The sequence below is a fragment of the Podarcis melisellensis genome (assembly GCF_964234715.1).
Source record: "Podarcis melisellensis genome assembly, chromosome: 2".
NCBI lineage: Eukaryota > Metazoa > Chordata > Lepidosauria > Squamata > Lacertidae > Podarcis > Podarcis melisellensis.
In genome coordinates, this window is record NC_138529.1 from 76,738,997 (window position 1) to 76,760,517 (window position 21,521).

Genomic DNA, 21,521 nt, shown 5'->3' on the forward strand with positions numbered 1-21,521 from the left:
GCTTCGCAAAATCTCCGCATAATGTTGTCCATCCCATAAGCAGGCACTTAGCTTGCCTTCCGATGTGAGGATGATTATAGGAAAAAATTACCTATCATTGAATAAACCTATTGGATGAATGTTTCCCAACTATGGTTTTGACAAAATACTAACAGGTCTGGTTGTTAAATCCAAGCACTGAGGTTACGGCACCCTGTCCTGCCTTCACACCATCCAGCTCCCTGTCTGAATCCTGGGTTCAAGAAAACTTTGGTTTGGTTTGCCCTGGCTCTCCAAACCCAGATTTTAGACCATTGCTTGAAATGGTCTTCCAGTTCTCCTTTAGAGGAGGACCACATGAAACACAGTTTGCTAATCTTCTTGCTACAGCCAACTATGCCATGCAGAGACCAGGAAGTGAGGGAGGGGTCCAACTACATGACACACAGGAGAGCCAAACCATAAATGTATGTGGATAGGCCCTATTTTAAAAAAAAATAACTAAAATATTAATATACTAATAGCATTTTAACTTGTAAAACACTAACCCTTGGTGCTTAGCATGCAGTAAGGAGAGTTTTGTCTAAGATATTCACACCAAGCTGCTTTTGCACATTGCTACCCAGGCTATTACAGCACTACCATTATGAATTTCAGTCGTACAGTACCTTGGATGCTTAGCGGAATCCGTTCTGGAATTCCGTTCGACTTCCAAAACGTCCGAAAACCAAATCACAGCTTCTGATTGGCTGCAGGAAACTCCTGCAGTCATTCAGAAGCCGCGGAAGCCCCCTCGGAAATTCGGGTTCCAAAAGAACTTTCGCTAACTGGAACATTCACTTTGCAGTGTTCAGGAGCCAAAACGTCCAAGTTCCAGGGTGTTTAGGATCCAAGATACAACTGTATAGCAAAACACAACAAAAACCAAAATTCAACTCACTTAACAGGTATCCTGGACACGGACTCCCGCATTCGCCGAGTCGTTAAGGGAGGTAGCGCAGGGACACCAGTATCACCAACATTTGGGTGTGGAAACAATCTGAAATCAAAAGCATGCAGCTGAGCAAAAAAGAAAAAATAAGCAGATTTTTACTAAATTCAATAGGCCTTTATGTTTGAACCAGGGCATTTATTCTAATTTTAAAATAGCTGCATTTTTATTTTTTTTAAGGTTAAAAATAACTCTTACAAGAGTTGCCGGATGTTGCTCCAGTCCACACACATGGTAGGAACTTTTGTGCTGCAGTGTTCATGGAATTTATAACCGCAGGTTTGACACCGGAATCCATTTAGTAAAAACTTCTGGCAGATGTCACAGTATGCAAGCTTTAGAAAGGTCTTCCGTGCCTGGAAAATAAATTTCGTATCTAAGTTTGTATGAGGTAGCCAATTTATGAAGCTTCTTACATATTTGTTCCAAATTGCTTGTTACCACATTATCATTAAATATTTCACATTTTACCACTGGAATTAACTTTTATGAATAATGCTATAGCTTTAAACATGCTTTGCTCAAAATATACTGTCTCACAAACAGCCAGTATTAATATATTTTATTTTTCAAAACACAGGTGATTTCAGCAGAAACTTTTTTGCGGGGGGGAGGGAGAATTCAGATTATTCACATTTTCAGAAATTGCTTTATTTTCCCTTGCAACCATATACATTAGATTAGACTAGAAAGAAACTTATTTGGGTAAGTTTAAACGAGCAGCTTTTGTAGCCACAATGTTATTTGATCGGAGAACTACATTTATAGTTCATGTCCATAGGGGCAGAAAGCGAACTCAATCTCCTAATCAAAACTCACCTTCTCCATGAAAACTGTTCCTTAACCCCTTAGTTCTCCCTCCCAATATAGACAGAATAGGCAAGTACATTTGCTCACAGTGTTACTCTTGCTCTCCTCGCTTCTCATTATATTACATGGTGGACCAGTTCATATGTCATGGGCAAACCAAACTATGTCTTGCTGTAAACAAGCAAATATGCTGGTGTATACTGCTCAATTTTACTCACCCACCCTGCAGGAAACAGCCCCCGGCACTAGTTTAGTGTTACATATGAACCAGCACTTATGCTTTATTTATCCCTCTTGCGGTTTGTTTAGAGAGAGGCAAAACACACAGCACTAAAAAAGCGCTGTGCTTTGTTTCCTTCTGACTTGGGGAAGGGAGGAGCAGGACAGGTATGCTTTGAACAGCATGCACTAGCGTGTTTGCTCATTCACAGTACAGTCACAGTTAGGTTTACCATGATGTGTGAACCAGGCCAAGAAAGGAGATGCTTTTTGTCTTGACCTCCAAGCATTTGGATTCCTGATCTCAGAAGAATACCTCAGTGTCTACTGCCACAGGGGCAACAAAAGAACAAAAAGCTAAAGGAGGCAGCCTTTGCCAACCCAATGCCCCCTGTATGTTTTGGACTACCATTTCCATCATCTCCAACGGCCATGCTGGCTAATGGGATTTTGTCAAAAAAACATTTGGAGGGGACTAGGTTGGGGAAGTCAATGCCCTAAGGGTCTGGACTGCTTTTAAAAACACCGTTGATTTTCTGCCAAGATTGGAAAGGTAAGAACACTTAGATATATTGCAACACTTGCTTTGTGTGCTGTTTTGAGGTCAAAGTATTATGAAACCTTTTGAGGACTACTGTTGTATAATTTCTTATAAAGTCTTGTCAGCTGTACTCCCATGAGGTATTTCCAAATATTTTGTACATACAAAAGAGATCAACATACAAAGTTGTGTGTTGTAAGTGGAACATGATCCAGGAAATCCACTTGCAATTCCTCTCCAATCAAGGATGCAGCATCTGTACCCCAGTCCAGCCGTGCTTTTTTACTGAAAAGGTGGGGAGAGAATACGCTGAATGAATTCAATTTTCAAAGTGTATGAGAACAAAAAAGCTACCAGTTTTTAACTTTTAACCAATAGTCTTGAAACCAAATCGCTTAAAAGTTCGGAGCTACCTGAAATGTGTGTGAACATACACTAGTTTAATAAGTGGCAACATTCAAAATAAAGACGTAGATACCATAATTTTAATGGCAGCCTTAATGATATGGAAGTTGTATAATGGATTTGAGCCCTAAAGTTGTCTGAAATTAACAGATTCAAGTGCAAAAATAAAATCTCACAAATAATTGATCCAGGACTGTGGCTTAACACAGCGTTCTATACCAGCCATCAGTAGTGTGAAGTCAATTAAGTTACATTCACTCCCTCAACTTGTTAAAGAATCATTTGGTACTTAAAAACAGTAGACCCCTGGCCCTATAAAAAGCGCGTTAAGTCTTATACCGCCCTTTGTCCATAAATCTCAGGGCGGTTCACAGGATAAAATGAGATTATCCAAACTGAAATTTATATTCGAGCAGATAAAACATTTTAGCTAAACCTAAAAAGATAGCACTCTACAAGTATCATATAAAAATGAACTGAAGAAAATTCTATGAACTGAAGAAAATTCTAGCTTTATTTCGTTCAAAGTTCAGAATAAGCAAAACAATTGATTTCACTTAGAATAAGCTAAACAATAATCGATTTCACTTAGGACAATGCAGCCACTTTAAATTCTTTGCATTCCCGCTGACTTCAATAGAACAGTTAAGCTTATATTGAATTCTCTCCATTTGAATCTATGCAACACCAACTTTGGTTGGTGTGCCCTTTGTGATTTTGTACTGTTTGAATCACTGAACATTACAAATGTGAAGCAAACAAAATACAGGGAACACTATGTGAAGGAACTGCTTGAATGGTTTCATAAAACATAATATTTCAATTCTTACCCTTTGTGTTCATTGAGTAATCTAAAAACAGCACAGCATTCCGGCTGCAGGCCTCTAACTTTGAGTGCTTTCATGAGACAATCATGAAGGGTCATTCCATTACGCACATTCACCTGTTATAAAAGTAGTAGTTTTAATTCTGAAACATTTTCATTCTTCAGTCATGGAGTACGAATTACAGTGTGGTTATCAAACACTGGATGACTACAATTACACAATACTATCATAACTGAAAATTGCCATTATGGAGTTTTAAACTTGTAATGCTAATTCTGTGATCAAAACTGAAGCGAAGGGATATCAGCTCCGCCCATGGCATGATGGATAACAGCAACAATCGGGGGGAGAGAAAGACATGACATCTTACAAGGACAGGAAGAAACATCACGGACTGAATAATTGCCACACACAGGAAAGAACAATGATATAGTTTTAGTTCCTCACATGAAGTTTTAGAAATTATTTAATATGTCATCATGAATAGAAGTTATTAATATTGCAGTTGTTGTGTAAGGGGTGACTATTATGACCGGAATATAACTGAAACTAATAAGATTTTAGAACACAGAAATAAATAAAATTAGAAAGTCAAAAAATCTAGAACATGGGGGCCCACCTTAATTAAATAAGGTAATTTAGTATTTGAATTATTGGTAATAATAATTGTATTATAAATTGGCATTGTTATAATGAGGCTATTATTGGAATGAAATTGAAAACTAATAAACATTTATTATTTAAAAAAAACTGAACAAAGGGAATCCAAGACTTCTTCATTGAAGATTCAACCCACATTTTCCTTGTTTGCCTAAGGCTGCTGTCCTAAAACCTAACACCTGGAAGTAAACCCCACTAACATCCACAGGACTTCATTCAGAGCAGATGTAAATAGGATTGCACTTTAGACATGAATGGCATTGCCTAAAACAATTAAGTCAGGTTTTTTAGTGTCACAGCTGCACAGGCACTAACCATGGTTACTTACTGCCAACAAGTGCTCCCATCTTCATTGGTTGCAACACTGAATAAGTGTGAACCATGGTAGGGCAACAAGGAGGAAAGTTGGGGTGGGGAGTGGGAGTGAATCTGCTCCTTCTAGTTTAATCTTGATAAAGAAATCAGCAGCACTGTATCTGCACTGTAAACACTCACCTGGTAGACATATGCAGCGTTCAGGAGGAAAGTGAGCAGAATGACAAAGGCTGAATTCTCCCACTCTATATCTAGCCAAGAAATCAAGCAACTGCCAAAAGGGGAGTTCCCCTCCTATGCATTCAGCATAGAAATGCAGGAGGCTGCTGGGGAGGGGAGTCAGAGCTCTCCATCCACCCTCTGCTAGTAGGCCAGTAAATATTTTGCAGACTAATAATTTTTGTGGTCTTATTTACAAGGCCGGTGAAAGCAGTACCTTTAAGCAAGGACAGAAAGTCAAATGATAGGCTTATCGAAACGTCTGACAGAATCCAATCTAGGCCTGCTGCAATTAACCTGAGCTGATGTAACTTGTGTTGCTGACATTTAACAATCTGCATATTGATTTTACGATTTTAATACAACTTTGCAAGTCTTTAGGATATACTTATAAATCACTTTTAAAGTCAGAAGCAAAAAGAAAACCAAGATGCTTTTTCTGGCTAACACTGCTTTAGTATCCAAAATAATCCATCAGCAGAGGACCTATTCATAAGAGACAGGATCGCATATTCATTGAAGTGATACAAATCTCATTGCTCTTCCTAAAATTATGCATGTGTATATTGGGTCAACATGTTGAACAAAACATCACTGTATCCATCCCAAAGCATCTACATTTAAACATTATTAGCCCACTGGGGCACTGGAATGTTTATGCACTAGTGGGGGGGAAACAGCCAATCTTTCATCTTGCACAAAACAAGAAACAGACTCACCACTGTGCGTTGCTTGTTAGGCAAGAAAACACGAATGGTATTGCTTGTCTTGGAAGAATCTGAAAGTTTCCCATCATCAGAAGCTCTACGCTGATAGCTGTACTGCTGGACAATAGTAGGTGAAATACAGTTGGATCCATTGAAGACAGAATCCTTTAATCCAATTCCATCAGTTAGAGCCTTCCAAGCCCCATGAATGTGGTCCATTGAAGCAGTTGAAGCAGTAAAACCTTTTAAAAGAAGCACAAACACATTCTGAAAACAAGTCTCCTTAAGTGCAAAACCCAAAACAGTTAGATTGTTCAACTATAAATGAAACATTTGTGGTACTCGGGTATAGGCCAATGAATTATAATTTGCACAATCAAGGGCAAGTAAACCTTGTCAAGAGCTATGCTTATTTTTCTTTTGTGAGTGTTCATATGCACAGATATACACCTAAATTTCTGCAACCACATGCTGTGTCCATCAGTAAGGAAAACTGCAATGCATGTGTGACACAGCACAGATTCTTAGACTCTGCACATTAGAAGCCTTCACTCACTGAACAGCTAAAGGGATACCAATCCTGAGACAATGTAACTTTCTCTAACCCTCCATAGAATCAAACTGTACTGTATGTTGATATACAGATATGTATATGAGAGTTAAATATCAATTTAATATGTTTTCTTTTAATTAATGTAAACTACTTTTCTCCCAGAAGTCTGCATTTAGCAGTACTAAGAGACATTGATTCACGACTACATTGTTAGCGAATTTACATATTTGTAAATTACAGTGGACCCTCTGGATACGGTTTTAATTTGTTTCAGGGGTCCATGTGCACCCCGAAAAATCCGTAACCAGAGGCTCCGCTTCTGCGCACACACAAGCGGCAAAACCCAGAAAAATACCTCCGGGTTTGCCACTTTTACAACCCAAAGATTACGTATCCAGAGAGGTAAGTAACCCGAGGGTCCACTGTATAGCTCTATTCATGTGCTACTTGCATAAAGGGGTGGTCATGCAATCAAGGTGTAGCAGGGCCACACTACTGGCCCACCCCAGAGGTCACATGGCTTCACTCAGCCCCTCCCCTGTTATCCTCACATTAGGTGTGGATGTCTGCAGGTGGAAAGCCTACATATGTAGATGTACACAGCTAATGAATAGACAACAGGGGAAGCCAACAAACTTCAGAAAAGGGGTGGCAGCCAACAATGTGCTTTCACTTTAGTGTGTGAGCACACCTTCATATCAGTAGCATATGAAAGGGGTTCATATGTAGAGTGTCTAAGTACAATTTGATTGCAAATTTAGTAGGCCATCAAATATTTTTTAGACTGTGGACCTACACGCTTATAAGTTTAATAAGCCCATTGAACATAATGGGAATTACTTCTGTGCAAACATGCATAGGATTGAGCTGCCAGTTGACTAATTACTGTATTTAAGTAAGCCTGCATATAAAAATTTCAGGATACTTATCCTTTTTCCGATACTGGTCTAATACGATTTACAACTTAACAGAAGTTCCCATTTACTGTCAGAAAATTATTGTATATTTTCTTCTTCAGTCCTTATTACAGTAACATAGTAGAATCAAACCAGGCTAAAAGGAAAAAGAACCTTTATCCCTCAACTGCACCAATCAAAAATGGATCCTGATGTTTAATTGGTTAAAGCTAAAGTTGATTAATCAACTGATTAAAAATATTTAAGCTAGCAGTCGTAACATTTAGATTTCCTTCCCACTATTGAAAGGGTGAGAAATAAATCATTTAATTGTATTACCGCAACCTATAGGTTAAAATTGAGGCACAATTATTTCCCATGGTCACAAAATCAATTACATGGTTGACCTGGGATTTGTCAAACATTTTGTATCAGATTCCAACTGACTTATATTGGAAAGTTTGGAGGAAATTTTCCATTCCAAAATCCACATACCTGTCCAGAATTACATAAATAAAACCATGAGGGATCCCTATCATGAGCAGAGAAAATGCAGCAGAAGAATGCAGGCTAAGGGATACAGTTGGAAGGAAAAGTAGTGATCTGTAGGAAATCTGAAGTGTAGTTCAGAGTTGTTGGTAAAGTTAGTATTTAGAACTCATATTGCACATTTCAAGGATTCCAAGGATTGCATCAGATACAATAAGCCATTAACTACCTGCATAAGCAACATACAAAAAAAGGAGACACCTCAAGGTGCTAATAAACAGTTATTCGTTGGTTCAGGCTAGGATAAATCTTAATCAGCTTCTTGGGAAGTGGTGTCTCTCTTTCATTTGGTAGATGCTTCCTTGTATTGTTTACTTCCATAGAGCGACCAAGTTCCTGTGACATCAGAGCCAGCTAAATGCAGTTCAAAAACTCCCTACAAACCAGAACTGAATCCAGGCACACAAGAAGAGGGCAAACTGGAGGGGAGGACATGCCTGGGCTCAAACATCTTTCATGCACCAAGAAACCAGTTGGCTGAAGCAGTCTATGGAGACAGTTTTCTTGTCCAATCAGATTTTAAAGCTACTAAACAGGCACTTAATTAGAAAAGATTCAAGACGAAAGCAGCTATGTAAAATTTCCCATTGCCATGTTGCCACTAATGTTCCTTGCAATGCAATTCTCAGAAGTGTTTGCAGATCAAGGAACTTGTAAATTTAGATCAGGGTTCAGGAATTTGTGGCCCTCCAGATGCTGCTGAACTACATTTCCCATCATTCCTCACCACTGGGCATGCAGGCCAGGGCTGATGGAAGTTGAGTCCAACATCATCTGGAGGGCCACAGGTTTCCCACTTCTAATCTAGATCCTGCACATATCTGCAAATTGTGTTTACTGGAATAGAAAACCAACTAGCTGTGTTTGTTGCCCTTGCCAGCGTCAACATTTCTACAGGTCAAAAAAGTGAACAACAAACAGTAGTGCTTTGAACTGCCGGCTCTGACCACTTTCCTTATCAGGGTCAGCAAGAGAGGTAGAATATTATCAATGTTCAAATGTCAACTTATTACTACAGCACGTGAAGGTATCAACTCTATTTGTCTCTTGCTACCTTGCTTGTTTGGTAGATTCACATTCCATCCTTTTAAGGCACTCACAGTGACATGCATGGCTCTCCCCTAATTTTATAGTTCTCAACAACTCTCTGAAGAAAGGTAGGCTTAGATTCAATGACCATCTCAAGGCCATCATCCAATGAAAGGGGATTTAAACCCAAATCTCTCTGGCCCTAGTCTTGAAACTCTAACCACTAAATCATATTGTACCATAAATATTCCAAACATAATTCCAGGGCTCCCTTCATATATGGGAATATTTCAATTCAATCTCAAAAGCCTAGCAGGCAGAGGGAGGAACTTGCTGAAGGCCAACCATTTAGATTCATGGCTGTGCTGGCTCATTCAGATGTAAGAATATCCAGTTCAAATCCTGACTGATATAAAACCACTGGCCTGGGATTCCTTCATGAAAGGGCCTTTGATGCAGCAGACGTTCCCACGGACAGAAAGAGGAGGTGGCAATTTTCACCAATACCCTTGCCACGTACAACCCTCCCACACTAATCCAGAGGGTTCCCCAACCAGCCAGAACAAACTGGGGGTGGGGGATCCATGCAAGACAAATCAGCCAAAAAATGCCTCATTTTTCTTACATGATCTCTGAATTGAATCCACTGTGTGGCTTTTGGAGAAATAACTCATAGTCTAACCATCCTCAATGGGCTGTTGGGAGGTTAAAACGGTATTCTGAGTCCCTAAACGGGAGCATACGACACAAATGTAACAAAACACAGCTGAACAGGGATTTCACCTCCCTACTTGAAACACAACACAGTCTGGATTAATTTAGCAATTACTCATCCCTAACACCAGTTTAAAATGAAGTCTGATATGCTATTTTTTAATACAACAGAATTAATCAAGCAAACAGTTGGAATAACTTAAAGTAATGACAAGACAAAGAGTTAGCTGTAGTACTTTTATTATTATTTTTGTTGTAACTGTGATCTTTAGCTTATTTTTTAGTAGTTTTGTTAACAAGTGTTTCATAGATGCTAATTGTTTTGATGATTTGTAATTGTTTTACTAGTTTGTTATTTATTCTGTATGATTTCTGCTATATTTATGATGTTCTATTATGTTACTGTTATTTATTGATTGTAAGCCGCTTTGGAATTAATTTGAATGAAAAGTGGCAGAGAAATATAATCAAGTATAATCAATCAATCAAAAGTCTCAGACATAGTGACAGGAAAGCATTGACTGCTGGGCCAAATTCAATCTATTACAGACCGCAATCCACTGACAGAGGTTCTTTTCTTCATTTGCCCACCTAAGTTCTACTCAAGAGTAAACCCATTGAAATTTTGTCAGATAGACTAACATGCACCAGAGACACTGTATTTTCAAGCGGTGGTCCCTGATCTATGAAACTCCCACACAAGGGATATGAGTTGGCACCATCAGTTCTAGACTTCAAACAGGTTTTGAAGGCCTCTCAAATGGCCTTCAACCAAGATTATTTTATTTAGTTGGTGCTGGCTTTTAAACTATTGGGTTTTTTTTATTTATGGGTTTTGATTTTACATTGTGTAACCAGTTTCCTACTGTGTCATATTGGAATTGTAATTTTCTTGTGTTTTATGTTCCGTAAGCCACCTTCAGTGGACTCTGTCCTGAAATGCAGCCGAAATATATCCAAAATAAATAAAGCAGACAGCAAGAACAGAAGGTCAAAAGAAGAGGGGCAGCTACTTTCTCACTCATGTAATCTTGACTCTTTCCCCCACAGTACTGCAAACAGAGGAAGGAAGTAGATTAGCACAGCGAGTTATTGCTAGACAATTGGCATCTATAATTCCTTCCCCCATGCCAATTCTCAACCCTCCATGTCAGAAACTATACCAAGGAAAGAAAAGTAAGATTAATCCATGCCAAGGGAGAAACAGCAGCTGCAGCAGCTACTGTGTGAGGAGGGTGCTTGAGAACAAACTCACACTGAAGGCATGACACTTGGTTCTCCATCAACCCTACCCCTTTACCCTGAGAAGCCAACCTACCAAACTAGTTGTGGAGCAGGACTCCAATGTATTAAGAATCCAGAGTCTACTCCTTTCACTTATGAGTTTTCACCTCAAGCAGGCTCCTGTCAGTATGCACTTGGGAGACTGGTAGTTCTTTTCAACTCTGCATTTAAAAAAGTTAGATAAGGTCAATGTTGAGTCTTGCAAATACACATGAGTTAACAGAGCACAATGAACGGAGCCAGGCAACAGTCCCCATAAGAAGTCATGCAAGTTCTGAAAAAAAGTCATTGTAGCCAGTATGGAGGCAGGTCTTTGATCATTGAAATCTATAACACTATAGCCAACTACAAGCATCAAGGCTACAAGCATCAAATCTGCAATTTTCCTAAGACAAAAGCATGTCTTAAAATGTTCAATCCTGGCACATTGTCTTGTTTAAGACTTCCTGCAGACTACTAGTTTGGTTGCATTATGCAAAGAAACTATTTCTCTTTTACAGTTCTTTGTGTACACCAGAGGTTCCCTGCCACCTTTTCCTTTGCTACATTATTTCTGGTTGTCATTTTTGTATGATGATATGCCATAATGCAATATATAGGAGATATTCCCTTTAAACTGCTACTGATATTACTAGCACTTCCAAGCAACCATGGGCAGGACTGGGATAAAAATTTAGCTATAAGTATAAGAATTGTTCCATGAGGGCAGCTACTGAGCAGAGTAAGAAACATTTTATTGAGGAAGAATTATCCAGATCATTAATTACTACATCACAAATAAATTCGCTCAGTAGCTAAATATAAAATAAACTAAATTCTGTAATATTTTTATAGGCAGAAATTCAAACTTGGCCAATTTAAACTAAAATTTTTTTTGAAAAATTATTTTTGTCATGTGTATTTTATGTTTTCCGTTCGAAGCTTTAAAAGAAAGAAGCAAAAATGACCCAAGAGAACCTGACATGCATTAACAAAAAGACACCTTTGATTAGGCAAGGGAGAAAACAAAGCATCCTGTCTTCCTCAGGTATATAAATATGCGATAACCACACATTCAAATATTTTCAGCCCTCCTTTTTTCTCATGTGCCAAAAGAAAACTCACAGCACTTGCTCAACTCCATAATATGCCAATTAAACACTCCAGATTAAGACAAATGGTTGAGGAGTGCCCCATGGCCTGGACGGCAGGAACAAGGATCACTGCGCTAAACCCAAAATTTTAAACCTAAACAAACTTGTAAACAGAGCGGAATAATGAACTAACATTTTGTTAAGCCTCAATATTATGCATTTTACACATAAAATATACACCACACACAATATACCTAACTGTAATCTGATGGCTCTTTTAGAACAGAAAAACCTCCAATACACATATGGGGGGAAACCAAAGCAGGAAAAATATCAGGAAGGAGAGAAGTGGAACAAAGACAAAGTTAAACACTACTGATACTTTTCTGCTCCTGATTCTTTGAAAAAGAAAAGGAGTTCTGTCATATTTGCATGTAGTTTGGGGAAACAGGCAGATCTTCACTGGTTTAACTCTAACTGCAACACCTACAAGGTAATTTAAAAGATTTGTGGGGAAACTTATGTGTGTATGTCACTGAGGTAACAGCTAGCAATTCTACAGTGGGGTCTACATTCTAAAATACAACAAATATATTTCCCTAAAAGCTGTACAGAACTCTTATAGCAATCGTAGTCTCAGTATGTGTGTATATGTGTGTGTGAAAACACGTGTGAATTTTTGAAAGATGATAAACATTGCGGCTTGCAAACAAACTATAAACAGAAGTATAAATAATGACTAGTGGGAAGAAGTATACATTTTATCCTACACACTCACACACACCCCTAATAAAACCATCCCACCTTTTCTTGAGAGGTAATGGTAGCTAACAAACAAAATCTCTAAAATGAACAGATTTAAATGTAGCAGGCAGTCTAATGAAATCCTATGATGATGATGATATTATTATTACTACTACTACTACTACTACTACTACAACTACAATTTGTATACAGAGGTACCATGGGTTACGAACTTAATTCATTCTGGAAGTCCGTTCTTAAAACAACCCAAAGCGTCCTTAACTCGAGGCACGCATTCCCTACATAGGCTTCCTGAGGCCCCGGAAGCAGATTGCATTCATATCCCGGGGCAAAGTTCACAACCCGGGACACCTACTTCCACGTTTGTGGAGTTCGTAACCCAAAGTGTTCGTAAGCAGGACTGTTCGTAACCCGAGGTACCACTGTACCACCCTTCATCCATAGATCTCAGGGCAGTTCACAATATATAATTACAACATAAAAGGTACAAAAACATAATAGGATAGGGTTTTAAAATTTGAAAGGTTTACTGTTACACAGTGGGGGAGGCACACTTACACAGAGAGAGAGAATTAAAGAAGGTGTGGAAAACAGGACATTATACAACAAGATAGTTAGCTGAGCAACAGAACTCCTCTCTCCATTCCCTACACCTTCCCAAATTTGCTCCAGAGGGTTGGGGAAACCCCTGAACAGATTTTTGAGTAATATAGGAGAGAGAGGGGAAGTTCTGTGCTAACAGAACTACTTCATTGGATACTGGCTGTATAGCTCAAAGATCACATATAAACTAATATTGTATATTTTCTTGTAACCCCTGCATGTCAAAGCATAACAACCCAATCATTGTACTAAATTTTTAAACTCTCCTTCTTATGAAGATGGCAGCACATGAAAACAGTTGAAAATCCAACACATGCAAAAAGCCTGAGTACCTTTTCAACCCTCACTATATTCAACAGCTAACAAATGTTTCACAACTGTGGTATAATTCCAGATTAAGGGCTGGAGTACACATTACGCTTTGCCACTGGGATGCTGCCAAAACCATCATCCTGCTCATAACATAGAGAAGTACTTACTGTGTGGACCTCCGCGATCATGTTATGAATTTCCATGCTCCTGTTTTCAGCAGCATCACTGCCATGGCAAACGTAGTTATGTGCTCCAGCCCTAAGAACACCAAATGCAATACGTCCATCATAACTAGGCTCACACCAGATACATTAAGTTCATATACTATAGATAATATTCTGAAAATATGCAAGTTGGCTATATTCTTTAGCACATAATTCTCAATTGCCCTTCTTGGTACATACAAAGCAGCCAACTTTTCTGTTATGGACTCATGTTCACTGACAATATTTGCTAATCATGAGCACATAATGAAACACAGCTTAATTTTGATGTATATGTATGACCTTAAGCTTCATTAAGAGTGAAACGGGGAGGTTACCTCTATATGCATTTTTTAAAAAGGTGATAATATACACATTTAGTTTCTAGATTCTAGGCAGCTCCATTTAACTGAGATCTTTGATATATGTTAAGATGTTATATCAAGAAGCTTGAAATAAATTTGCTGAGCTCTGGGGTTGAAATGTGCTACAAGGGTTCCAAAACCAAACACTTACCATTTCCCACCTGAATCCTGATCAGACACACTTTTGGAAGATTCAAGGCCTGTATAGTGTAGTGGGGAACCAGACATTTTGGACTCCACCCCACCCCCCATTACATATCGTATTGTCTTTTCAGTGACTACTGAAAACCCTCGTTTTTTCTAACAAGTCCTTTTAAGAGGAGATTTGTATCCACAGACTGTATCTGCATTAGATTCGAATTGTTTTCATATATGATTTGTTGAGAAAATATTTTTATAGATGAAATTGGTTTGTTTGCTTTCATCACTGACGGGATTCCAGTCATAATGGTCAGTAATAGTCAATCAGAGCCAACGTACATAGCGATTAGGGTTGAACTAGGACCTGGGAGACCAGGGCTCAAATCCCCACTCATCTATGAAGCTCAGTGAATGACCTTGAGCCAGTTACAATCGCTCAGCGTAACATACCTCGTATGAGGCTGCCGTGAGGATAAAATGGAGAAGGGAGAATCATGTAAAACACCTTGAGCTCCTTGAAAGAATGGTGGGATTGTAAAAGTAATTATATAAAAATATTCACAGTCTAAGTGGATAAAAGTTAGCATCACTCAAGCTGAGCCAAAGACAAAACATCCACACTGCCAAAGTGATGACAGATGCCTTAGTCACCTATTTGTAGGCTTTCAAAGATGCATAAATTAGCATGTCCAGAAGAAGTCTGGAGAAATCCTTTAAAATCCTCACTGTATACACATACCAACTATTCAGAATTGAAGGTCTGTATTTTAAATGTGTTTTTTCTATAGAGAAAAGAATTGGTCTCAGTGGACAGATTTAAATATAATTCAGAGGTACTATACTGTAGAAGCCTTTCAGCATATCCACCACATTTAACATCCAATACTACACTGGAAAACTTGTATAACTGAATGTTTTAATTTCCAAATAATGTAGTCATGTAAATATTTTAATTAGATTACTATTTCTGCCATAAAATTATGACCATTCATATCAACTTTACAATGAAATTCTAAACATGCTAGACTGCAAGTTCCCCTCAGTTATACAGCCTTCATTATGTACATGTATAGATTTTGGATTAGTTACTAATGAGCTAACTATAATATATTTAGGGTTCAGAGGCATTTATCTTTCCAAATCAGAATGGAAGATTCCACAGCTGCTCTAACCCTGTATAAATAGAACTCTGTTCAACGGACACTTCCACTTAGGTGGGAATGGGGAGAGGTAATTTTCACTGGTTCCTCCTTTCCGCAGGAGTGGAAGAATGAGAGAGCAGAACAGCATGGGAGGTGGAATGGTGGGGAGATGGGGGGCTGCAGAAGAAATGAGATAAAATTGCCTTCCTTCACTTCACCCTGCATAACCCTCTGCTGAATCTTAGTCCCAAGTCTGGATCCCCCTCATGATATTTATAAGGTGTGAAAGGGCCCTTGTTAGCAATAGCAATAAGGAGATGAGTGGGTCAACTTCATTGTAAATGCTACATGGAATGGCCTTTGCTGATTTGGAAAAGATCTACTTTTCATTAAAGACTAAAGAAAGTTAAATATTACTGTTTAGCACAGGGTAGCCAAAATGGTGCCCTCTGGATGTTGTGGACTACAACTCCCATCAGCACCAGCCAACATAACCAATGGTCAGGCATGGTGGGAGTTGTAGTCCACAACATCTGGAGAGGACCATGTTGGCTGCCCTGGATCTGGATCACTTCCACCATAACCTCTTTCTGATGCCAGTAACAGATGGAAATGAAAAGTTAAGACACCACAGGCATTACGTCACCAACACCAGTAATTGCTTACCGTGGCATTCCTGGTGAGAGACCAAATAAAGTATAAATCAATCTACTCTGTACTACCTCCAACTAATATGGTTCCAGAATGCCCCAGATTTCTCTCTTATATGTAAAACTGAGGAATAACCTAATCAGCAAAAACTCTTAAAAACAAGCACCACAAAATTCACTCTCTTCATTCTGGCAAATTTTAACACCGACTACATTGAACTTTTAGTTTATTAATCTACCAGTTCTATAGGCTATTAGTGCAAAACATATTCCCAGATTATTATAGCTATTTGATTATTCCAGTTGATTACTGCCTAGTTGCCATTTGTGTTCCATTGCTTTAGTCTTGGCATAATTCACACATAACTGTTCCTTATTGCATACTTCCCCAAATGATTTCAACAATATCCTCATGCCAGTTAGGGTCTGGGATAACAGAACCACATTGTCTGTGAATAGCAATACATTTAGTTTCCATGTGCCAACAACTGCTAAAAAGTTTGATTTATCAGCTAGTTGATCAATGATGCCATTCACATATACGCTGAGCAAAAAGGGGGCTAGTAAACTGTTTTGTCTTACCCCTCTGGTTGAACCAATTTCCTCTGACAACTGGCATTCTCTGTCTACTCTAATATGAACTTTGGTGCCTGTGTAAAAGTTATTAGAATCAACAGGTGTCTTGTACACCCTAACTCTACATAGTTTTTCCATAAAATTTATCCTGCCAAAGACTGAGATCAGGTCAACAAAAGCAGCATGTATATTTCCGAGGGCCACCTGCATCTCTCTCTCAAATGATTTAGAACAAAGTACTGATCTATGACTGACTTCCCATGCCAGAAGCCTGCTTATTCATCCCCAATATTATTATCTGCCCAATCTTCAGCCTTGTCCAATAGATAGTGTGTGTATAATTTGGAGGAAACATCCAAAAGGCTCACTGGATGGTAACTGACTGGGAGAAGTTTGCCCCCTTTCTTAAAACTTGGGACCACAATATTTTGTTTCCATTCCTTTGAGCAATCTACCAATGCAGTTAACATATGTAAGGGGTTTTGCTAATACAAGGACCCACCAGTTTGAATTATCCAGAAACATCTATGGCAAGAGCATACCTTCCCCAGAGGTTTTGTGTCTACACAGGTAAGATATTTATATTTTTAAAATATATTTATAGAGCACTATTCTATAAAAAAATCAGAACATAAAACCATACAGTAGAAACATATTAAAAAGTTAAAAATAGACTAGTCAGAGACACCACACTAAGTTATGTCTACCCTTGACTAATAAAACTTGATATTTGGTAAGTACAGTCATACCTCAGAATAAATACGCTTCAGGATAAGTATTTTCGGGTTGCGCTCCACGGCGACCCGGAAGTAACGGAGCACATTACTTCCAGGTTTCACCGTTCACGCATGTGCAGACGGTCAAAATGACATCACGCGCATGTGCAGAAGTGGCGAAACGCAACCCACGCAGATGCGTCTTACGTTCTGTTCAGGATGCGAACAGGGCTCCAGAACGGATCCCGTTCACATCCCGAGGTACCACTGTATACCACTTTTCAGCAACTAAATATTTAACATTTATTTTCAAGTAACGCTCTTGAAATCTTAACTATTTAAAACAACCAACATAGCCAGAAAGCTTTTGCTCTCTCATTCCTGACTCTTCTCCTTCTGCTTTGGTGATCACTTATAGCAGAGTAAAATTGTCTTCTATGAACACGGTCTTAACAGTGAGTCCAGGCCAATTCTGAATCCACACGTCCTTCCACAGTGGGGACATATTTTTCCGGGAGGGAGCTGATCACAGTGAGGGTTTGCCAAACATGCCTTCCTCTTAGCTCATTTCTTCCTGAGTTCGTACTTCTTCAATGTCCATGACACCTTTGGTAAAAGCTGTTCTCCAACTGGAGTGCTCACAGATCGGTGTTTCCAAGCTATCAGTGCTTATGTTACTTTTTTCAAGATTTGCCTTGAGAGTGTCTTTAAACCTCTTTTGTTGTCCACCGGTATTTTGCTTTCCATTCCTGACTAGAGCAATGCCTGCACCCATTGTGGAAATAAGTATTCTTACATCATGTCTAAAATAATCATGTCAGACAGACCTTGGATAATTTCCTTGCATAATGCTGAGCTCAATATGCCAATAGACAGCGAAAGTTTAACATTAATATGTGAAGATATGGTAACCTAATGACTAACCAACCTCTCTGAAAGAAACATCAATATATTATGACTAATCAACCTCTCTGTTTCAGCAAGAGTAATTTCAACTTGGTTTTTATTTTTGACATGCTTAACATAACACACACATTCCATTCAGAATACCAAGTAGCAAAATTTACAAAAGGATAAAATCATATTCTGCCCAATCTGGTTACACTACTTAATTCTTTCTACTCGGTACACACCTAAAAGGTTTGCCTAAAATAGCCTTTCAAATTATGCCCAGCAGCAGAAGACAGAATAACTCCGTCTTTTGCCCAGATTTCAAGGGACCCATAGCAGTATTAAGAGATGTACAGGGTGTTTTAAAATCCACTTTCTTTGTTCTTGACTCAACTTATCATCATTCACAATACAGTCATACCTTATTTTGTAACCAGGGTCTATTCCGGAGCCACGGCCGCTAGCCAAAAAGGACGCAGGGCAAAGCGCTGCGTCTGCATATGCGCGAAGGGCGATTTAGCACTTCTGGGCATGCACGAGTGGCAAACCCAGAAGTAACCCGTTCCGGTACTTCCAGGTTTGCCAAGGACATTCGCCGGAATGGACGCTAGACAAGGCGGACATTCGTGGAGGTATTACTGTATCAGTAAAGAAAAATAATCCTTTTTTCATTTAGTTATTTACTGATTGATTGATTAATTGATTGTTAAAAGTATACCTACTTTTGGTCCACCCTGTATAATGCATTTCCATTTCTCAGCACACTGGTACACACCTAGCCAATGAAGACTGTTTTTGGTGAGGCTTCCCAGGATTCAACCTTCTCTCTGAACATGCAAACTCCAGAGCAAACAGGTCAGATTGGAAGCTTATTTAGTATGTGTACTATACACAAATACCATAAAAGTAGTTTTAGAAAACCAGCAAATTATTAATAAACAACTGCCTTTTGTTAATTTGATACCACTAGGGAATTTAGGAAAGTGGGTATGGGCTTTTTTTTTTCAGAATGAGGGCTTCATTCCCTTGAGAGCAACCTTCCAGGACATGCATGCCAGTACTGGGTGGCCAGAGGTAAAAATGGATGGAACCAGAGGCAAAAGTGGGTGGGGCAACGGATGCACCTTGTGATTTTTACAGTAGGTTACACAAAAATCAAAGGTTCAAACACACCACCCCCTCCCCTTCTCCATCCAGGCAAGGAAGAGGCACCATCACAGTTCAATAGCACATTCCAGCCTGTTCAAGAAGGGTGTGACCTGGGGAAAGAGGTTGTTGCCAGGGGGAGTAGAGTCCCTAGGACCAGATAGAGGAACAGAGAGCCAAATTTGTGCCCCCAGGACTGAGGTCTCACACACAGGACTAAAAGTACCATAACACATCACAAGCCTAGCTCTATCTACTGTACTATCCCATGTTGCTACATACCATGGGTGGAGCTTGCTGAAGAATGTGATTGTTGGTACTTGGAAATAAGAACATCAAAACAAGGTCAATAGGACAGGCAGAGCTACATGCAGTACAACCTCAAATATAAAGTCCCTAGTCCCTGTCCAGCCGTGCAACTAGTCTTCTTGCTACTTAGAAGAGGCACAATGTCTGGTGGTCATTTATTACTGCAACAAAAGCTTCTTTAATAAATTCAGTGAAGCCTCGTAAGTGGGAAAATCCATTGAGGAACCTGTGACATAAGCCAGCCATCAACACTTAAAAGCTTTTACTTAGCTGTTGGAACATCATATTTCCCACAATCCTCAGTTAGAGCAGGTCTTAATGAGCAAAAACATTCAGCATATGCTTATACTTTGTAGTTTTCTGGCTACCCCAGTCATATGGCAAAAGCCTATATGAACATATGGGAGACAGCATAGTGTGCAAATGTGCTCGTTTGTCTTTGAAGCTAGCTTCGGACCATTAGAGCTTCTAGAAAGACTACAAAACAGGTGTGTCTAATTCAAACAAATAAATGGTTCAACACAGATTAAAATAAAATACAGGAAAGATCTAAAGATAATGCTGGTATGTTCATTCTGTTTTTAAAGCCATTCCTTCTATTTAGTGTAAACCATAAATCAGATAAGATATGGGATCTGCTATGGATCCCAAATGCACCTGAGTCAAGTCAAGTCCAGAAATCAATTAGGTGTTTTAGAAGACATTCTGTAGCACTTGACTGAACTAAACTACTCATTCCTGGAGCAGCACTCTGGACAATGAAATGTTAGGAGCTACAGTATGTACAGCATACATACTATATGAGCACATGATCACAGGGCACCCTACACAGAAGATCCATGCAGCTGTTCTCTTTAAACATCAAAAGATACCACACTCTAGTAAAACCCACTGGATAAAGTGATCATGCCTAAAGCTAGTATGAAATCAAAATAATCTTTCAGTACCTACCAAAAGCTAAACTGAACAGTTTTCCATAATAAATGAACCAGTTCATAAATGAACCACTTCGTTATATCCCAAGCAGTGCCAGCAAATAAAAGTGTTCCTCCTTATTCCACAAGATTTGTGCTAATTCACACAACACATTTCTCCAACAACACATTTCATCTTTTACACAAGTCCTAGGGATAAAAGTAACAAGAAAAACAGGAAATCAAACTGCTAAAATCTGTATGACGAATGCAGCATTTTTTCTAACAGCCGCAAATCACCATAAATATAATCAACCAACTTGTGAGTTGTCATCCATATTAGCAAGTGGAATGACTGGGACCACACATGTATGAACACTAATGTGCACTGCACACATTCTAGGATACTGCTAGAAGGTCAACTTCTAATTAGCAAATATACATTCCAAGACACTCTTGGAAGGCACCAATATAGGTCCCATAGTTGATTGCATCTACAAGGAAATGAATTGCATGGGGATATTAGATAACCACACTGCACAGCTAAGAAAAAGAAAAGGAATTAAACTAATGACATATACAAGGAACTAGCTGGCACGAAAAGAAGCTAGCTAGTATTAAAGCGGCAAGAGACACGATTCAAGACAAGTCAATCCAGAAATAAATGCACATGCAAACACATTCCAAAATCAAGTCATACTTCAAAAGTCTATAATTAATTCAATATTTTCATCCAACAGAGCAGCCAATGTACACCTCCCTGCATGTCTGCCTAAATTCATTCACTGCCATATTATACTGAGATTGTAAACTAGCTGGGAGTGTAAGCCAGGAAGGCCACTCGCTCCACCTAAAGCTCACCTCAGTTATGATAGCCCTAGGGTGGCCTTGGTAGCCCACCTTCTCTTTTGTAAAATTTCTGAGATAATGTATGCAAAGTATCTTGTATATTAATAATAATCCAGAGTATACAAGTATTATAGCTTGGACAATGATTCTTTTAGTGTTTCAGTACAA

The 21,521-nt window shown here is 38.9% G+C and overlaps 1 protein-coding gene across 15 annotated transcripts in view; it reads right to left on the reverse strand.

Annotated features, from left to right (window-relative positions):
- The window catches only part of RAF1 (Raf-1 proto-oncogene, serine/threonine kinase), a 67,757-nt gene that overhangs the window by 16,770 nt on the left and 29,466 nt on the right, over positions 1 to 21,521 (reverse strand). For 6 of the 15 annotated variants that reach the window (XM_081898237.1, XM_081898235.1, XM_081898234.1 and 3 more), the window contains exons 2-8: positions 13,619 to 13,709; positions 10,733 to 10,859; positions 5,686 to 5,915; positions 3,776 to 3,888; positions 2,723 to 2,825; positions 1,169 to 1,326; positions 920 to 1,018 (exon numbers count right to left, since the gene is read on the reverse strand). In XM_081898237.1, coding sequence (XP_081754363.1) covers positions 920 to 1,018; positions 1,169 to 1,326; positions 2,723 to 2,825; positions 3,776 to 3,888; positions 5,686 to 5,892 — 680 coding nt within the window. In that variant the 5' untranslated portion in view covers positions 5,893 to 5,915; positions 10,733 to 10,859; positions 13,619 to 13,709. Of the gene's footprint in view, positions 1 to 919; positions 1,019 to 1,168; positions 1,327 to 2,722; positions 2,826 to 3,775; positions 3,889 to 5,685; positions 5,916 to 10,732; positions 10,860 to 13,618; positions 13,710 to 19,563; positions 19,584 to 21,521 lie in introns of those variants that run through there. The other 9 variants (XM_081898242.1, XM_081898240.1, XM_081898241.1 and 6 more) reach the window with 5 other exon arrangements.